At 32.7% G+C, this 22,232-nt stretch overlaps 1 protein-coding gene across 4 annotated transcripts in view; it reads right to left on the bottom strand.

Moving 5' to 3' along the window:
* The window catches only part of DIAPH3 (diaphanous related formin 3), a 445,793-nt gene that overhangs the window by 269,541 nt on the left and 154,020 nt on the right, over window positions 1–22,232 (bottom strand). For all 4 annotated transcript variants that reach the window (XR_008913852.1, XM_056806852.1, XM_056806851.1 and 1 more), the window contains 5 exons: window positions 20,830–20,948; window positions 20,661–20,725; window positions 17,784–17,888; window positions 12,798–13,109; window positions 10,796–10,910 (listed from right to left, as the gene is read on the bottom strand). Coding sequence is in view for 3 of the 4 variants with exons in the window: in XM_056806852.1 (XP_056662830.1) it covers window positions 10,796–10,910; window positions 12,798–13,109; window positions 17,784–17,888; window positions 20,661–20,725; window positions 20,830–20,948 (716 nt within the window). In the remaining variant the exon portion in view is untranslated. The remainder of the gene's footprint in view (window positions 1–10,795; window positions 10,911–12,797; window positions 13,110–17,783; window positions 17,889–20,660; window positions 20,726–20,829; window positions 20,949–22,232) is intronic.

The following is a 22,232-nucleotide window of genomic DNA, read 5'->3' on the forward strand; positions in this document are numbered from 1 at the left end:
AAAAGAAGTTACCAATATAGAAATAACTTTCAAATATAGACACAAACTACTCTAGGAACCTTGCAGGGGTAAGAGAATGGTCATGAAGGATGAGACCAGGATGGAGGAATATAGACAACAAACAAACTGAACTCTCCCAACAATCCCTTCCAAATAACTTTAAAATAACTCCTGAAATCAAATTTTAGATTTGTAAAGCCAATAAATGGGTAGACTGAGACATTATCTAGCCTAAGAAAACCTAGCAAATTAGAGAGATCATTGATTTTATACTGGAAAGGAAACTTGCCCAGAGCAGAGTGGGAACACCAGCCATGGGTCGAAGAGGTAGCTGTGACACTGACAGAAGCAGCAGCAGGAGGGTCAGACCACTGGTAAGAGATTGCAGAGGATCTTTTACAGGCATTTGGTACAACCAGTACCAATAATTAGTCAGGTTTTTTTTTCCTTTAAAATATCTCTAAAATTTAATGCAAAGGTAACAAAACTATCCTGATTATTTGTGTGTTCTCTACTATATGTGGTTTATAGTAATTTTGTTGTACTTTTCTTCTTCTTCTCTCTCTCTCTCTCAACATTGTTCATATCCACCAACTCAATCTACCTCCCACCTCCAAAGATGTCCTAAATTAAAAGTCAAGCAAAATAGTCAATTTAAATAGTCAAGCAAAAAATGAACACATTTAGTCCTGATTGTCTGAAAATATCTAGCTACACTGCACCTCTGGTCCAACATCATTGTGCCATGAGGTATAGTCTTCACATAAATTGTTTCCTAGCTATACTCACTTCACTCTGCATCATTCTTTCTAGGTTTATTTGAATATAACTCTCTTTTGAATTCTAATGATACAATGATATTGCATTACTTTCAGATACCATAATTCATTCAATCATTTTCCAAATGATGGGCACCTACTTTGTCTCTAGTCATTTGATACAAAAAAAAGTGGTGATAAATATTTTTGTACACAAGGATTCTTTCCCTCTCTCTAATAGCAATATCCCTATGTCATAGTGTATGTAATTTCAAGAAATTTCGAGGATAGTTCCAAATTATACTTCAATCATCATCAATTTATGGTTTCACAATCAGTGTTCTAGAGTTCCTGACTACATCTTTACCATTTGTTGGGCATGAGGCAATAACTCAAAATTTATTTTGAATCCTTTTATCAGTGATTTATAATTTTTTTATTATGGTTGTCAACTAAAGCATTGTCTGTTCAAGAGTCATGTTGGATCTTGGTGATTAATACCTCTAGAAAGATGAAGTGGAAAGAGACTTGTGTCAGGAAAAATAGCCTCTTGCTATTTTTATGAGATATTAAGAGATATTAAAAGATATTAACACCAAAGTAGTTGTAGGAAGTGAATTTATATAAGAAAATGTATTAAAGATAAAATCAACAGACCTTTGCAACAGTTTGGAAGAGAGGTAAGAGAGAGTGAAGAGCAAATGACAACTAGGTTGTGGGAAAATGGGGAACCTCGACTATCTGTACATTGACTAGAGCTCTTTCTCAGCCAAAAGGAAAAACTTCTTGATTTGCTTTGGTTATAATGTCATCATTCAAAAGGTGGGAAAAATAGCAAAAAAAAAAAAAAAGAAAAAAAGGCTCTTCTGAGTCTGATTCCTACTATTAGATTCTGATTAGATCTGGTTCTGATTAGATTCTGATTAGAATCTTATTCCTACTAGTAGAAATTCCTACTAACAGAGATAACAAACTAATTAAACAGGTAAATGGCAAGGAGCATGATGACTATATCCTAAAGGTTATGATATAAGACAGAAAAATGCGGAGTTGTCTGACAAGACCCCTGAATTTCAATAGATCCTAAGGAACCAGGATCCCATGTGATAAAATACTTCCATTAAAGTCATCCTAAATGGGATAGGAAATGCTTTCGAATGAAATCCTGAAGATAAAAAGAGAAATGATACCAAATGTAGAAGATATCCTAATTAAGGAACTTTAATCAATTTATATTGTTTTATGACTTTTTAGAAAATCCTCTGCATGTAATCTTATTAGATACCAAATATTATGATGATTTTAACCACTTATTTTATAGTAAGTAAAATTCTCAATTGTTGATTGAATAATTAATTATACATGAGAATCTATAATCAATAATCATATTGTTAGTAAAATAACAAGGAAAAAATCCTCTGAAATGCCTCAACAAAATATCCTTGCTGAGGAGAGTTGTTTGTCTGCTATTGGCATCCTGGAATGTGTCCAGATGGTGCTAATGCAAAAGAATTATGACATCTCAGCTGGCTTTGAAGCTACCGAGTGACCTTGGTTGAACAGAGAGAATGTAATCTGACACAAAATAGGAAAACTTTACTTTCTTAAGTACCCTCTGACCCCACCCCAAGAAATATTCAGTCTCCCCTTTTTGGAGGAAGTTGTGTAACCTGATTTCTTCTGCATCGACTATAAAAGACTGGGCGTTTCAAATCTAAGTTTCTTAGACCATTACACTGTCCATGTCTAGACCATGTCTAGCATTAGTAATTTACAACTCCTACAATAAACCTCAGTTTGAGCTGAGAAACTGCTTCCCAAGATGTATTTTTCCTTTAAACAATGAAGAATAAAGACAAGATTTGTCTGAAGACAATGATATAGACGCACAGGGAATACTAGAATTTATATGCCAAATGAGTTTAGGTTGACTGAAGACTACAAAAAAGGCTTCTTTAGTCATAATGAGAGGGAAAAAAAAGAGGATTAAAGAAGATAGAGGACTTTTGCTTAGGATACAAGAGATAACGAGTGACAACAAAGAAGGCAGAACTATTCAATTTACATCTTCTTTCTACCACCTCTACAAAGAATGATGTTAACACTGTAAAAGACAGGAAGTTGATAAGGAAGATAAGTAAGAAGACAGATATGGCAATTAAAAGGCCTTCATAAATTCAAGTCACTTTACCTAGATGAACTATATTTTCTAGTCCTGAAAGAACTGGCAGATAGGATTATTAAACCACTGGTAGGGATATACAAAAGATGAAAGAAGATGGAAATACTATAAATGTCCTTTTTACTTTATATAGTCTGTGGCATTCTAATCTCCTGAGGATATTCTCTTAATTTCCTTAAAAAGTAAAAGAACATCATAGTCCTGTTTTGCTAATATTGAAATAGCAAGGGATTTAACAAAGAATAAATGGACAGGTATATATTACTAAACTAGATCAAAATTTTCAGTATCTTTAAGGATTTGAAATTGTTTTTCCTATAAATAATCAAGTGCTTTGCTCATGAGGTTAAAAAAAAAAATTTCCTTCCCAAACCCTCACAAAATCTTTTCTTAATCATAAATGCAAAATCTCCATAAGATCTCTATATTTTTTCATAATAAACTATAGCATTAAAGATACTGATGAGTTAGTACATATGAATTTGATTATTATCATATTTTCCTCATATAGATGAATATAATAGGGCTCAAATAAATAATGATTGAATACAACCAATAAATAGAAATGATCTTCATTAGATCAATCTCTAGTCCTCCAGTATTATAAATAAACATTGACATTCTAAACATAATTTGTTTTTCAGAATAAAATCTACTAATGGAATCTATTTTGCTATAAATGTTTATTTCAGAAATTATTTCTAAACCAGTTTACTAGTGTTACAGCTAGCAAATATTATGCACCTGTAAAATCTGATTGCTGACAACTATTGGATTATATTTTCAGAATAAATCATGTACTAAATTAGTCTAGTAACATATATTGAGAATACCCTTTAATCCCAATTAAGTTTATGCATGACAGTAGTAACCAATACTATGATAGGTAAAATTGAACACCAATAGTCTATTAGTATAATTTAGTCTATTCTCCTATAGCTTATAAAATTAACAGATACTTCCAATATGGTTAAAAATGGGCAAGTCATTAACATAATTTTGATGATTCCAAATATTCAATATGTGAATACAGTGATTATATTTCAGAAACAAAGATAAATATATTAACAACTTCATCAACTATAAATGGAAAGCTGCAAATTATATGCAACTATGCTGCATCCAGTTCTTCTATGCAATATACACTGGTGTACACTTCTCTCCTAAAAAGGAATTGTTTTACCTTTTTTTAACTTCTAAATTCACAATTGCTATTATAAGAACTATAAAAAGGATGCCATTCAATAACTTTGTAAAACTAATTCACTTCTGAGTAGTTTTAGAAAATACACATCCCAAACTATAAGTAGGTCAAATGCACTATTTTCCCTTTCATTCTATTTTGTTCCAGGATATTTATTATCAACAATGAACAGGTTAAGAAGCCCAATGTCAAATTAATGCATTAAAATACAGTGATACAATAAAAGTATCTCAAAATAAGGATTTTAAAATTTTGTTTTTAGACTTTTTTTTTGCCTGTGCAATAGCTACAAAACTGCACTATAAATTAAACATCAGTAAAGTAGGGTGGACTGCAAACTTTGGGATACTTTAAAAATATGATTCTCAAATAAGTGATGATTTTATAGCACTTATACTTCATATTTTGTAATGAGTCATTTTCTATTATATTACATTCCTCTCCCCTTTGTTGTTGCTTCTTACTTCTACTAACCCATAAATATTGATATTCCCCCATAAAAATATTTTCCTTATGTACTTCTCTCTATGTTCCTACTATCTCTCTTCTATGAATGTTTCCCAAATCTCTAGTTCTAGCCACAAAAACCCTTTCACACCTGAAACCCACACAGTGTAAATCTCCAACTAAGTGTCTTGATTTGAATCAGTTCCCAAATAATACTGCTTCTAACACTACCAATACTCTTAATATTCATTCCCAGGGCCTCCACTTTATTTAGGCACTAGTTACTGCTTGGATGAACTACCAAATCTGGCAGTTATTCTTAGTAAGGAATACGTTGAGGAATTATCCACTCAGAACAATAAGACCATCCAAGATTCATATAGTTGAAGATGCCAGAGAAGAATAGTAGTCTTCTTTTACATGTAAACTAGAAGAAATTATAAAGCTACACAGAATATTTTGAAAGTCAAGTATCTCTGGAGATTACAAATGTGAATAGAAAGGAATATACATATTCACAGTTATATATGTCACTGTTTTAGTGACTAATTTTCTGTGACAGAACATTTAAAAAAACTTACTAAACAAATGTAATAAAAAATTATTAAATAAATCCTTTTCTGATTACAATCCAATAACAATTAAAAACAAAGCATAAACAGAAAAAAAGGATTGAAATGGAAATGGGGATTAAATATTTTAAAAGAACTGATGGATCAAAGAACAAATCAAAGGGTAAAAATTTTCAATAACGAAAATAACAAGAATGAAACACCAAAATTTTCAAGATGTAGTCAAAACAGACTTTAGGGAGAAACTTCTATTTTTAAAAGCCTTCATCAATTTAAAAAAAAAAAAAGCAGACCACTGAATTTGGAAAATGGCTGGCATGGGTTGCAGAAAACATTTAATAAATATGTTTTAATAATGTCTAATGTAATAGCAATTCAATTTCTAAAAATTTGAAGCAATAACCAAAAATTTAAGTGATTTGCTAACCTTAAAATTTTTATGGATTTAGCAATAATTATCATTCATTCATTCATTTAACAAGCTGCTCAATTATACTTTAAGAATTATTAATTCATTAATAATCAAAAATTCAAATTAAAACCACTTTAACAGCACTTAAAACCCATCAAATTAAAGGAAATAACTAAAAGTAAAAATATTAAATGCTGATGATATTAGAGGGAAACAAATAAATTGAGGGTGTAGTTGAACATTGGTCAGATACTTTTGGAAAATGTTAAAAATGTACTGCAAGAAGCACCACCAAAAAATCCTTTGATATAATCATTTTTACATTACAAAAACATTTTAAGGACATTATCAATGGAAGAAAAAAAGTGGAAATAGGTATGTGTATGTGTATATATATATCTATATATATAGATATATATACATACCTATAGGTATATATACACATATAGGTATAGAAATAAATTATGTAACTATAGAGTCTATATAAATAGAAATATGTAACTATAGAGTACATGAAACAATCTATATATAACAGAATGAGATGGATGATCACTATAAATTCAAGGACCTGAGGTTTCCTCAACTCATAAATGGAAGGATTTCAAATTACCCCATAAGTAAAAAAGTGATTATCACATTCAGCAACCTCACCACAATGTCTATGCTCCTATATATGAATCTTTCTGCAAGAAAATAAAAACTTTGTTTAACAAAAACAACTGAACATTGTTGGGTCCATTCTCTTAAGTTTTTCAGAATGGAATACTTCAGAGTTTAAACTTCACTATCATAGCATACCAGGATTACAACTAATATACCAAGATTATAGACAATGGAGCATGATTTTAGTGGAGAAATAAGTTATAAGGAAATTTACAAGGCTAAATATACATATTTTAAAACCTGAAAGATAATATAATGTAAAGCAAAATAATTTGGATAAAAATTATAACTTAACTAAAGGCTAAATTATCTCTGATATATACAGAGATTTATTTTCTCTAACTGATAATTGGATGAGTTTTCCCCAAAAGGCAAATTATAAAGAATGGAACTTATTCATTTACCCATTATAAATAAAACAAGATTAAGCACATAAAAAAATTATCAAATTTGAGCATTAATACTAAAGTTTCACTGACTTGAGTTGTTAAATGATTCAGTTATCTCATTTAGGGTTAAAATCACAGCTGGCTTAAAGGCATGCTAATAAGTTTCCCTTTTGAGCCTCATTAATTAAAGAAGTAATCAGAGTTTTTAAAAAAGTAGGAGAAAGAGTAGCTACATGGAACCAAAAATGTAAATATCTTTTACAAACTAATGTTGCTTACTAAAAAAGAAAAAATCAATTCTCGAACATAAATTTTTAAATTTTAAGCGTATTTGACATGTAAATATCTATTTACTAGTATATTTTAACTTATATATTTTTCTGTGATTACTTGAAGAACATAATCATTTGATTCAAGGAAAACTTAGTTTTCTATAATTAAAATATAAAATCAGGTTTCACCAAACTTTTTTCCTTGACTAAACTAGGCAATTTCTTCTTATTTTCAAAGATTAAAAGACATCATTTATATTATATTAAGTATTGCCTAATGGCTACTATTTAGCTATTAAAAACTCTGAACTAATCCTCTGTTCAGAAAAATACCTACATGAGCTTTCTGTTCTAACATTGCAGAATATAAAGTTGCAGTAGTATCCTCAGAAATGTGAAAATGGATAGAACAGTTAAAACAGCAAATTGAAAGTACTATCCATGCACTAAGTCACAACTGGGCCAAAGTGAATGCTAAATTATACATTTCTTTACTAATTATTTTGCACTATAGTTGGCAAAGTAATTTGAGGAGATTCTGGGCAGATCAGACATACAAAAAAAGTTATTTGGTGGTTGCCTCTTTGACATGGGTGGCATTAATTAACTTATGTTCATATTGAAAAATATATATGGGTTGAATTCAGGATTGCAGTATTTTGAACTGTTCAACTAATGGATAATGTAAAAAGCATTCACTGTTATTGTTCAGCCATTTTGAGCTGTGAATGACTCTGTGACCACTTTTTGGGATTTTCTTGACAAAGATACTGGAGTAGTTTGCCATTTCCTTCTCTAACTAATTTTAAATATGAGGAAACTGAAGCAAACAGGGTTAAGTGACTTGCCATGGGATATACTGTTAATGGCTGAAGCCAAATTTGAACTTTTGAGTATTTCTAACTCCACCTTTGGCACTATTTGCTGCCATCATTGAAATGCTCTAATCATATTAGAACTATATTCAAGTTTAAGTCTTAAAATCTATGGAAGCTATGTATCCACTTTTAGTTAGAGGGTCTTAGCCCCATTTCCAGAGGAAATCAATGTTCATTTTGATGTGCACATCTTTTTTTTTTAATTTGTGTATTTTTTTCATTAAATTGTATATTCTAATTATTCGCAGCTCATATCTTGACTATGCTTTTTATCATGTCCACCACCTAATATGGTACATGACATATGAGTAGGACTGAATTGAACTGAAGATGGTCCCAGATTACATAACCTCATTCCAATTGTTTTATGAATTTGCATTTATTAATTGATGATAATTTTGCAATACAGTGGTGCCTTGATACAGGAGCCCCTTAATTCATGAGCAATTTGAGATATGAGCCATCATGATTGGGATTTTATGCTTTAAGTCACAAATGGATATTTGAATCATGAGCTTCTGCCACTCTCCACTACATAGCCTGCCCAGAGTTCGGTTTCACAGGTTACACAAGGCTGTCTCCTTTAGTTCAGTGTTTATCAGGCCATCTGAGTATCTGTATTGAATTGCTTTTGCTTTCTTCTTTATTTTTTTCTTTTAACCACAGGTCCTAATGATGGAGGAATTGAAGGAGTTACAGCAACAGCAGCATACAGAGGTTTTGCAGAAGATTAGTAGAGAGGAGCCCGAGGTAGATAAGGTAATCAGTACAAAGAAGACTGAGACAATGTTGAGGATTTTGGAAAAAATTAAACAGTTTATTGAAAAAACTCACCCAGAAAAAGTTGCAACAGGTCATGCATTGGAGTTATGACACTTGTTTGACATGTTATCAAAACATTCTGAAAGGGAGGAAGAAACAAACTTCCATGGGAAGGTTTTTTTTTGAAAAGGCCTCTAACACTGATGCACTGCTGGTGGAGTTGTGAATTGATCCAACCATTCTGGAGGGCAATTTGGAACTATGCCCAAAGGGCGATAAAAGACTGTCTGCCCTTTGATCCAGCCATAGCACTGCTGGGTTTGTACCCCAAGGAGATAATAAGGAAAAAGACTTGTACAAGAATATTCATAGTTGCACTCTTTGTGGTGGCCAAAAATTGGAAAATGAGGGGATGTCCATCAATTGGAGAATGGCTGAACAAATTGTGGTATATGTTGGTGATGGAATAAGTGGAGGAGTTCCATGGAGACTGGAACAACCTCCAGGAAGTGATGCAGAGCGAAAGAAGCACTCTAAATCTCTGGTCATATAATGATTATCCAGAGGATTGAACATGAAACAATCCTACCACAGAGGTGAACAGCTTAAAATGCAAAGCAAGACATATTTTTACATGTAGTCAGTCAATGTGGGAATTTACTTTCCTCTGTTATGAATGTCTGTTATTTTTCCCTCTCTATTGTTGATATTCAACAGAGAAGAGTGATTCAATGAGAAATAATTTGTTAAAAAGCACTAATAAAAATAGATATATTCAAAAAAAACTTTTTAATTACTAATTTAGGGAATTACAAACAGAAATCATGAATAGCCCTGATAAGTTGTATATCTTCTTTTGAATATATCTTTTCATAGAGAACTCAGCATCCTATGAGCCACCATAGGTGGTAGGGTCCCTTTTCCTCTTGCCCCCCCTCTTTCCTGGGCCAGGAGATCCCAGAACCCATGCAGGAAAGTTTGGAGGTAAAAAGACCTATAACTGTTTCCTCTCTGCCTTCCTTATTCCACATTCCCAGAACCCACTGGGGTGAGTCAGAGGGCAAACAGACCGCCAATGAAGCACCCTCCCCAACTGACCAACCTGCATGCCCACTCACACACTTTTTTTTAAAAAAACACTTACCTTCTATTTTGGAATCAATGCTATGTATTGATTCTAAAGCAGAAGAGTGGTAAGGGCTAGGCAATGAGGGTTAGGTCACTTGCCCAGGGTCACATAGCTAGTAAGTGTCTGACGTCAGATTGGAACCCAGGACCTCCTGTCTCTAGGCCTGGCTCTCAATCCACTGAGCTACACAGCTGCCCCCTCACACACTTTTTTTGAAATGAGTCTATTCCTGTAACTGAGCCAGAGAACCATTCTGCTCTGCCACTAAACACGTGAAACCCCAGCCCAGACATATGACCTACATATAGAGACTAAGACCAATGAACCTTGCCATTTATTTCACTGGAAATTCTGAAGATTTCCTGAACTTTCCATTCACAGTACAGCTCAACTGTTTTATGCCCCTTAGCCCAACAAGAATCTGAATCCTTTGAGAAGATTGTCTTGCTTTTCTTCCCCTTCTATTTTTACATGCAGTAAATAGGACAATGTTTTGCATTGTCCTTAATTCAATGCTCAAGTAAACATTTTAATAAATACTTTTCTTTCAGTCAGTCATTTTTCATACCAAATTCTTTCTTACAGTGACCCAAAATCTGCTTTCACATAATTTAAATTTATCATATTTCTTTTTTTGGAGTTATACAAAATAACCCTTTTAATTAACTGCTATCAAATGATAACTACCAATGACATTTTAGAGTTGTACATAACCATGGCAATAAGCAAGCTAAATAAACAGGATACTGTTTTGATCACTGTAAAAGAGAAGCATTTGTGCCCTAATGATAAATACCTTGTCAAAAAAAATATATATGTATTAGTTTTTTAAAACCTGGTTTGCATCAGCTGAATGGTCTTCAGATACTAAAAACATTCAAACACAAAGGTCTCATGTTTCTCATTTATCTCATTCATATTTACAGTCTTCATTTTGTCCTGAAATGCATTAGATGAAGGTGCTTCTTTTAAATGTGGCACTGCATAAACCTCTACATAACAGTAGCAAAAAGAAATCTTATAGAAAATGAATCAAATAATGATTCCAAGAAGATAAGTTTAAAAAGGAAAACTAGCATTTAAAAAGTTAAACTTCTAAGACACTTTAAAAATTTGTTTTAACTTGCCTTTTCTTTGACAGCAAAATGTATTTTCAAGTTTACAGAGCAAGTCTGTGTTCTCATACTTGTTCTCATTTGCTTTTAACCAAAAACAGTTTTCAGTCATTTCATGAGGTCTTATCTGAAATCAAAAGCAAAGATGTTTATAAACATTAAAAGGAATGTTAAGAAATCTATTGATATTTCACTGTATGCCAAGAGACGGAGACCCATTACCTGGGAAAATAACTGAATGGCAAAAAAACACCTTAGGAACATATATATGCTATACAGCTCAATTTTCAACATTTCCCCCCTCTCCTCACCCTATTTATTTCTCATCTGCCCTCAAAACCCCTCTTTTGTCCAGGTTCATTTTATTTAATTACATGTATAATATTTCTACATGTGTATTTTATACACACACAAATATGTGTACATACATAATATAGTGAAATACTACATTGTGGAGCTGACAAATCCTACTAAAATACTAAGTGATGATGGATTTAAGTGTGACTCATCTTCAACAGGAAAAACCTTTGACATAATGAGGCAATAAGACTGACAATTCCCTACCATAAAGTGAAAACTTGTATTTTTTCTTATGTATAATAAATCTAGTATAAGTATCAATAGCTAGTTTTATATATATATGCCAAGATATTTCTGATACAAATTTATTTTCCTATTAAATTCAACCACTTATCCTTTTAAAACATCACAATAATACAGTGTAATCAAATTAAATTCGAAGAACACTAGACTGATAGGATTTGGGGCTTCTAGGTCTCTAGTCTATCATTAACTGGTTATATGACCTTGGGCAAATGACCAACTCCTGGCTTTATTTTCTTCAACTGTAAAATTATGAGGCCAAACTACATGATCTCAAAGGTCACTTTCAGCTCTAGAAATCTAAGATTCCAAAATTTAAGTGCTAACTTAGGGGGGGGGGGGGGGGGAAGTTCATTATGACAAAAGAGATGGTCTATTGTCAAAGAAAAATTTCAATGGGCTTAAAGCACCACTGTGAAAATGCTTTAGTTAAGTGACTAGATCTAGTCTGAATATCAATGTATTAAATTTCTCTTCAGCATAACCTTTTTAATGAGTACAAAACTAATGCTAAAATGACGACCTCCCTTACCCCATGATGTATTCCCACATAAATCGGTGTCTTTTCTTTTAACTTGTTAGGAATATCTACATTGAAAACTTCCGCAAGCTTCTCTGCTTTAGAAATAATAGAATTGGAAGCTTCATAGAAGAATTTAAAACAAGCATCTGCAAAGCAATATATTGCTTTATAATGTGAATACCTAATCTTAAAACCATTACAGTACTCAAATAAATGTTATCATAAGATGATTCTCAATATAAAATCATCTTAGTTATTGGTTTTCAGTTGATTCTCCATTTTTCAGAATTACCACATGACCAAATGTCAAATATTTAAAGAAAATTATCATGTGGCCTTCTAAATCTTTTTTTCCAAATAATACATATCTCCAGATCTTTCAGCTAGTTCCCATACTGTATGATGAGTAGAGCTCTCATATTATTCTAGTAATCTTCCTTTGGCACAAATTCCATTTCCTAATATCTTTCATAAGAATCAACCAATTAATAAATATTTATTAAGAGCCTACTAAGTACCAACATTGGCATCTAGAAATAAATATAATATTTTACAGGAGAACTTATGAGGACAAGATTATCATTTACCTTGTTTTGGGGGACTGTTTCTACTAAGGAAATTTAATATCAAATAGTAACTTTTTGAGGGGAGGAGAAAGAGGGATGTAGAATGAAAAATGGGTGAGCTTCTTTGTCACATTGACTCATATTGTACTTTGCCAGAATTTTTCTCCATGAACTGCTGAATACCTACATTTCCTTAAGGAAGACTGAAATCATGTAATGGACAGAATAGAGTCTGATATCAGAATCTGTAATCAAGTAGTATTTTTAGCTATGTGTCTTAAGGTATACATAAAAAAATACTTCCTACTTGTGGTTAATTTACCTTTAACCAATTCAGTCTTTTCATGGTGGTTTCAGGTTTGAATTCTTTTTTTGGTTTCAACCCAAATGGCAGTGTTAGTGGAGGAGGAGATCGGTGTACTCCAAGAATTCCTGGCGGAAGTGGTGGAGGAAGAGGAGCACCAAAAGCCATCGGCATTCCTGGAAGTGGGGGTGGAGGTGGTGGTGGCGGTGGTGGTGGTGGAGGTACACCTCCACCCAGTGGCAAAGATGGCAGTGGAGGTGATGGCTGACCAGTTACCTCTCCTATTGATTGTGTTAAAGAGTTTTTTGAACCAGGTGGTAAGGCACCAAACTATGGAAAGATAAAGGTAAATATATAAGCTTCTATTACTTAACAGAAATGAAAATTCACAATTGTCACAAGGATTATTTAAGGAAAAACAATTTCAAGTTACATTACTTTTACTAAAATTCACAATAATCATTTATTTCAGATTTACATGAAAAAATAAATATATAGGGGTAGGTAACTCAGTGGATTGAAAGCCAAGCCTAGGGAAAAAACATCCTGGGTTCAAATCTGGCCTCAAACATTTCCTAGCTGTGTAACTCTAAACAAGTTATTTAACTCCTACTGACTTTCCCTTACTGTTCTTCTCCCTTGTAAATAATACACATATTGATTCAAACACAGAAGGTAAGACAGACAGATGAACAGAAAGATAGACAGAAGGATAGATGTATGGACAGACAGATAGACAGATAGATAGTCAGTTTTTGCTAATGTGGCAAAAGCATTTCCTCTAAAAAAATATTCATAATTTTCTACTAGAAAAAACATTATTTACTTTTTTATGTCAAGAACCTCTTTGGAGTCCTGGTAAAGCCTAAAGTCCCTTTCACAAGTTTGTTTGTGTTTTTTGTTAAATGTATAAAATAAGATCATATAGGATTACAGAGGAACTCAATTATCCTGAAATCTAGTTATCAAAATATTTAACAACTAGTCATTAGGGCAAGGGTTACCAACTTTGCTATGATTATGACACATTCTTATCCTTGCCAAAAATCACTATTTCTTTAATTCTCTCATGTATAATTATTAAATCATACAATGAACACATATTGAACACATTTTTCTATAGAAACTTTACCTGATTCCAGAGGCAAAAAACCCAATATACCTATAAAATGCCATAAACATAGAATATTAATCGTGTTATCTATACTTAATTACTATTTACAGCATCATTTAAACTGGAAAATGCTTTTAGATTTTCCAACCTAGAATCCCAATAATTGTCTTTCTTCCTAAGTAAAAGGAATAGTCAGGATTACAAATGAGCCTTCTATAGTGGCAAGAAAAGATGCAACTGAAGCAATGATTTGCAGATAATATAAGAATATGGATATATGTCCAACTTCTGCATAACAAATAAATATCTATCCAGGTCAGAGGTCTAAGAACCTTATTTTTTTTAGTTATTTTTATAAGAATTTCAAAATAGTTTTCTTTAATACTTTATTCTCTATGTTAAGCACATCAAAGGTAATGGACTTCTCCATTAGTGTCAATGCAATGTCCCTAAACAATCTGCAGGGATCTAAAAAACACTATCCACAAGCAGAGGATAAACTATGGGAGTAAAAACACCGAGGAAAAGCAACTGCTTGACTACAGTGGGGGAGGGGATACGACTGAGGAGAGACTCTAAATGAACACTAATGCAAATACCAACAACATGGAAATGGGTTCAAACCAAGAACACATGTGATACCCAGTGGAATCATGCGTTGGCTATGGGAGAGGTGGTGGGAAGAGGGGGTGGAGGGGGAGGAAAAGAAAATGATCTGTATTTCCAATGAATAATGTTTGGAAATGACCAAATAAAATAATGTTTAAAGTGAAAAAAAAATAAAAATAAATAAAATTAAAAAAAAAAGAATTAACTCCTGATCTTATGCAATGATTCCCCATTATTCTAAACATAAGGAAAAACATGGATGAAACAAGGGGCCACAAGTAATTGGTAATATCTTGTTCCTATGTATTGAACATCAACAAGAAGTGAATTACTCACAAGTCAAAAGTATATTAATAAACATATTTTGTTTTACAAATTATGACAATATAAAATAATCACCTTTAATTTAATGTAATACTTAATTTAATATAAAGCCATAATCAGAAACATTCTAAATTAGTTTCTAAAACTTTAAATCTCTAATCAGCATATTCAGTTTAACCCTGATATTATGAAGTGCTAGAAAGTATGGTTACAACATTCAATAAGAAAATTAAAATATTCAACATATATATAAAGACAAGCACAAATTCTAAGTACTTCCCTATTTTAGGAAATTACCAAGAACCATCAAATATTTCCACTGCCAGGTCATTCAAGTCATAAAGTACAAATATATGTACCCATACAATATTCACATGTGTTAAAAAGGTACAAGTATCGTATCTTAAATGTTACTAATATTTTTAAATAGGCAATTTTTTAAAAATGGGATCCAAAAGTCAGAATCCTCAGAAACCTTAACTAGTTTAATTGTATCAAATTAAAAAACAATTGTCAGGGGCAGATAGGTGGCACAATGGACAGAATACAAGGGCTACAGAAGGAAGAACATTGGTTCAAATCTAGCCTCCTAAACTTCTCAGCTGGGTAATCCTAGGCAAGTTATTCAACTCCCCTTGTCTAGGTCTTACCACCCCACTGCCTTGGAACAAAGCTTAGAAATGATTCTAAGACAAAAGATAAGGATTTTTAAAAAATCACAAGTGTCATTGTATGGTGATTGGTTTAAGTGATGAAAAGGATGGCTAACTTTAAAAAGCAGTTTTAAGAACTGCAGAGTGCTTTTACAAATATTACCTCATTTGTCATCCTATTAACCTTGTATAGCATCTGAAAGTGAACTATCAACTTCTAGCTACGGTTTCTTTTGTACCATGTTTCAAATATGTTTAATTTTGGAAATTGAAAAACTGGTAAAAAATGTTCTCATTTAATAGATAACCTTTTGTTTCAGGATAGCTATAAGTTTTGAAAAAATATAGGTTAAGGAGGTAAAGAGAAATGACGATTAAAGATGAATATTAAACTTTAAAAATTTTACATTATTGCCAATTAAAAAAATTTAACACTAAGAACAAAATTTTTAAAAAACATGAAAGATTTTTATTAACAATAGCAGAAAATTAAAAAAAAAAACAGATGGAAACTAAAATGGCAGTGCTTTAAATAAAAATCACATTGAAACAAAAAAGTATCAAAAATGTACTTTTGTAAGATTTCCACAATAAACTTAAAAAGTGGGTGAAAAATGTTTCTTGTCCAAATGTTATGATCCTTCTCTCTCTACCCATTCATAGGCAAAAATACAAAAGGTATATAGACTTCTAAGTAAGTACATTCATATACAAATTACATTTTAGACAAAAGAACAGCAAGCAGGTGGATATAACTGGATCACAGAATACTTAGAGGAGAATAAGGGATGATAAGCTTGGAAAGGTAGAAAGGGACCAGGGGAAGAAGTGCTTTAAATGTCAAGAATTGGTATTTGATCCTAGAGGTAAAAGGGAGCCACAGGAATACAGAGAGTAGGTGGTGATAATGTCACAGCTTCTGAGTAGAGTATGGACTGGAGGAAGGAGAGTGTTGAGGACGGGATAGCAATCAGAAGACTATTGCAAAATTCCAGGCAAGAGGCAACAAATATTTTCCTAGGAAGGCAGTTATCTGAAGAGAAAGAAGGGGACAGATATCAAATGTGCTGGGAAGATAGAAAAGATAAGATCTGATAATGAATGAATATGTAGGTTGAAGAAAAATGAGTTGAGAGTGACACTGAAATTGCACATCTACATGACTAAAAAAATGACTATAAACCTGTACAATCAAAGACTTTTGGAGGAAAGATGGTGACATCCTGCTGTGAATATGTTGGGTTTCAGGTATTTATAGGACATCCAAGTCTAAATGTCCAAAAGGAAACTGGTAGTTTGTCTGTCGCCACTGAAGGAACTGATCTGAATACAGATCGAAGCATGACTTTTCCTCTAGTATAAGTGATATTTATCTTCTTTCACAAAATGAAAAACATGGAATTACGTATTTCATAATAACATATGTATGAATCATATCATATTAGGAGACGAGAGAAGGAAGGGGTAGGTAATAGAATATGGATCATGAAATGTCAGAAAATTATTAAAATTGCATCATGGGGTAGCCAGGTAGTACAGTGGATAGAGTGCCAGGTCTGGAAGTAGAGCAGACATGGGCTTCAAATCTGGCCTCAGAAATTCTTAGTTCTGTGACCTTGTCACTTAAGTGGAAAGTCACTTAACCCCCAATTGCCTAGCCTTTGCCAATTCTCTGACTCAGAAATGACACTAAGACATGAAGTATGTTTTGTTTTATTTTTAATTGTATCTACATGTCATCTGAAAAAAAAAATTCATGGAGGAGGGGAATGTTCATTGGTGATGTATAACTGGAATTGAGGAAAAAAACCAGAACTACCCAAAGTTACGTGAACCCTTGACACCTAAAGACATCACCAACTACTCATACCCAAAAAAGCACACATCTTTATTCCTTGTATTCTCTTAGTAATTTGATATGCTGAGAATCATGGAAGGCCACAATTTCTGAAGAATTCAAGTAACTCAAAAGAAAAAAAGGAGAGTCACATTGAGGACATATGTATGAAACATTCACTAGGTTAGCAATGATATAAAAGTGGAATTAAATTCATATCCAAGACCACTTTTATAACAAACAAGATAAAGAATAGAAATGGTATAGCATTCATACCATGTTGACTCCCCTGACACATATTAAGGTCATATCTAGTGAATTGGATGAATGCTTTATTGAAAATTTTTGGACAACATAAAAGAATTACATGGTATGAAAAAGAAGAAAAGAAAGTGTTATATCTGCACTTGGAAAGTGAAAAACTATTCTTATGAAATTCTGCTAACTCGTGCACGTTTGTTTTTTACCTGGGTTTTAAAAGCCTGTAATTCTGCTTGTAGCTCAGTGATCTTCACTTCTTTTTTCTGTAATTGGGACTGAGTTTCTTGGTGAACTGTAAATTCTTTTTCAAACTGAAAAGAAAAATATACTTGAAATAGACACCCTTCATATACACAGATAATGAAAATGGCATACTAACAGCAGGACAGATTCACTTTTGAATTGTCTTCTAATAGTGGCAATCACTGTGCTCTCTGCTCTCTCATCTACCCTTTTCCCAAGTAATCTTTGCAAACAACAGCATTCACACAGCATTCTGACATTGACTGAGGTAAAGATACAAACTGAATGTTTTCCCTCTTTATAAAGGTGACTGAACTAATACTGATAAATTTACAAACTTGATCTGTTTCAAAAAAACAAAAATGTAGAATTTTTTAAAGCAAATGCTACCATGTAAAAAAGAATAGCTTTTGTTACTTTTTTTTTTGCTGGATTTCCAGCATCATCATCTTTTATCTAAATCAGGGGTTCTCAGCCTGTTTTGTAACTTGGAATAGATTTGGCACACTGGGGAAGCCTAGGGAATCCTTTTCAAAAAAATTTCTTTAAATTCATAAAACAATATATGTATAGGATTACAAAGAAAATTATTTTGAAATACAATTATTAAAACACTTAAAAAATAAAAGTACATGGATCTAAGCTAGAGAATCCATAGAATGCAGCTACCCAGGAAAATCAAACCACTTATTTTTTTGACTCTTGTCTTAGGTCTGAATTATCTTGATTGCCATAAAAAACAAAAACAAACTTAACAGAACATTAGGTCAAACTTGAATGTATCTTTTAAAGATATATTTAAAAATGGAAAAAGTCGGGGGCAGCTGGGTAGCTCAGTGGATTGAGAGCCAGTCCTAGAGACAGGAGGTCCTAGGTTCAAATCTGGCCTCAGACACTTCTCAGATGTGTGACCCTGGGCAAGTCACTTGACCCCCATTGCCTAGCCCTTACCACTCTTCTGCCTTGGAGGCAATACACAGTATTGACTCCAAGATTGAAGGTAAGGGTTTAAAAAAAAATGGAAAAAGTCTATAGAATCCTACTATGGTATGAATAAATCTGCTTTTAGCCTATGGAAAATTTGTTTGCTAAAAGGAACAGAAAAAGAATCCTTATATCAGGAAAACCATCAATGTGAGAAGAACTATAGCCCCACAGATAAAATGTTGGAAAAAGATACTGCCTCTTCTGAGAACTAGAGAGAGTACTGATAAATATGGAGGGGACCTCCATTCTGTGCAGAACAATGAATGAAGTAACAACTGTGGGGTAACTGTGATTCATCAACTCATTTGTATGTAACTGTTTTTAGAGCTTTATAGTTTAAAATTATAATACTGCAAATCAAATAACTGTTTGGAGAATATGAGAGCATTTTAGAACAACCAAAAAAGGATTGCTTGAAGGAAGAGCTAACAAAAGGTTCACAAACTGCTTATGAGGCTTTAGAAGATGGCAATATTATGAGAAAAGCTAGACAAAAGAAGAAGCCAGCAGATGGGCAATGTGCAAAAATAATCACAGGAAGGTGGGAATGAAACATGAGAAAAACTGCATCCAGCTTATTGGCTTAGACTCATCTAATTAGAAGAGAAACATTACTATCATTGGCTGAAAAAAAGATATGCAGAGATAACTTTTTGGTGCTATACAGACATGTAGAGTAGAAACATGCTCCGGTGTACAGAAATTTCTAGTTTGTTGCTGTCTAATGCAATTTGTACCTGGTGAGGAGGGAAATATCTTAAGGGGATCTTGGCTGCCGTTTACTGTCTTCGGTGATTAGAGAAGAATTAAAAATGGGAAAAACAAGCTAAGCCCCTTATTTTTTCTTCAAACTATGCTTTTTGGATAAAATACTCTGCTTTAGTAGAAGCTAACAGAAGAAAACAAGCTCCAATTAAATGAACAGATGGTTGAGCTTGTCTGCACTGTTCAGGGAAATCACCTTTAAAAGCTTTGCTATTCCCTAGCTATATAACCTGTCACCTACAAATGCAATGGTGATTTGGAGGTTAGAGGGAATGGAGGTTCCAAAAAACATAACACTTCTCAGTGCCTTACTAACAGTGGCTTTACCTAAGAATGGTGAGGGCCAGGAGGGCAATTAATAGAGAAGTATTTTTGTGTATAACAGTTTGCATCTAAATGGTCAAAGGACAGCAACAAATGGAGGAGTAAATTTGTGAACTACCCCAGGCATATGGATTTCCCCTACCTAAGATTTCTATTAATGTGTGCACATTCTTCTCCAAAAACATAAAATACATTAATAAGAATATCCTCAATCTAGGGGTGGAGAGTGAATTGCTCTTTCATGTTTTTGTTTTCTATTGCTTAAATTTTATCATTATTGGGTTTTTTTCCCTATTAATTTAATTAATTAATTTAAATATTTTATTATTAGGAGTGAATGAGTACTCCTGTGGCTGATGGATTTTGTATTAATACAAAGTGCATCCATCAGTGGGGGGCTCAGGAGTTGGAATGGTAAATAATAAATATATATCTCATATACATAAACCCAATGAGTTTCAGTGGCATGACATAAATTCCTCTGGCAATCCCTGAATTGCCAGCATGAGTACAAGTTGAAAGAAAGAGTGAGCAGAGAAAGGTCCAAACTATGTCCAAGTAACATAAGGAAAAAGAAATCTAGGGTAGATAAAAATGAAAAACTTCAGATTTTAAAGAAATCCAAGAACAGAATACAAAAATATTTCTCAGAAAATATACATAGTTTTCCCCTTAGACTATAAGACTTTAAAAAAAAATTCTTCTATTTCCAAGAGTCTATGATTACTATATTTAATAACACCCATTTCATCACTGTTACTTACTTTCTTGGAAAATTCTGACACTTTCTCTTCAAATTCTTCTAGTTTTGCTTGATCTACACAAACATCTGCAATTATAAAATTGAGAAATTCCTAAATTATCTATACTCGAACATCTTCACAAGCTTAAAAGGTTTTTGATTAAGTTTCCATAAAAAATTAACATACTTACCAACAAATTGTCTCAAATCTATATCTAATTTTTTTCGATATGTAAAATCAGGATCTGTTCCATCTCTATGTAATACTATCTGAGATATGCAGGCATCAATTAATTTGAAATACTGTGGTCTAAAGCCAAAAAAAAAAAGTTAAATACACATTGGTAATATGAAAAGTATCTTTCTTATATCTCAAGAAAATGCTCTTATTAAAGATCTACTTCAAATTCTTATGTTAATATTCTACAATGAAAATGACATAATACATTTAACATAAGGCTAGTGTTAAACAAAACAGTTGATTCTTTCTGTGCATAGACTTTTACTGACATTGTAGAACAAGGATCAAATTATTCCACCAAAATCTGATTAGAGTTAAATTTAGTCCCTCTAATTTTCAGGCAGAAATCACAGAAAAAATCTCCCTTGAACAAAAAGTAATGGATCTGAAGAAAGGTAATAATTCTGAACTAAATTAAGAGTATCACAGAAAATACAAATTTTGGGAAATGGAATTTGATATTAAGAAGCTTCTAGTACACAAACTTTAAATTAAAATCATCCATGCTACAGCATATTTTAAAAATGGTCGTCTAACTAACCTCTGTTTAAAGATTTCCACAGACAAAAAACTTAATACCTCATTTCACTTTTAAATAATTTAAATACTGCAAATTTTGTTCTCACAACATGCTAATTTGATCTCTCTGCAGCTTCCATCCATTGTTTCCTCTGGAACCATCCCACCTCAAAAGGACAGTGAAGGGGGAAACTGGGTGGCTCAGTGGATTGAGAGTCTGGCCTAGAGACAGGAGGTCCTGGGTTCAAATATGGCCTCATACACTTCCTAACTGTGTGACCCTGGGCAAGTCACTTAACCCCCATTGCCTAGGCCTTGCCATTCTCATGCCTTGGAACCAATTAACAGTATTGATTCCAAGATGGAAGGTAAGGGTTTAAAAAAAAAAAAGGACTGTGGTTCAAATATTTTGTCATGCCTTTCTGTCTTTTCTTCTTTAGGTTGAAATTCCCAAGTTCTTTATATGAAATGAATTAAAGGCCTATAACCATCTTCGCCATGGTTCCTTTAGACACTATTTAACTTAACATGTCCTTCTTAAAATGTTGTGGCCCGAATAGAACACAAATTCCAGATGAGTCTTGATAAAGGCATAATACAGTACCATCTTTTTATTCTTGGAATCTATGCCTCTTTTAATGCTATTCAATTGCTGTAATTTATAATAAGCTTAGAATCCATGAAAACCAAGATACTTCAAAAAAAATTGTTTTCTAACCATGCCTCCCTTATTGTGTTCTTGTGAAGTTAATTTTTTTGTTCTCAAACATAAGATCTTTCATTTTCCCCTATTAAACTGCATCTTATTTAACCTGTCAGTCTAATTGCCTGACC

Source organism: Monodelphis domestica, chromosome 8, assembly GCF_027887165.1.
Source record: "Monodelphis domestica isolate mMonDom1 chromosome 8, mMonDom1.pri, whole genome shotgun sequence".
Taxonomy (NCBI): Eukaryota; Metazoa; Chordata; class Mammalia; order Didelphimorphia; family Didelphidae; genus Monodelphis; species Monodelphis domestica.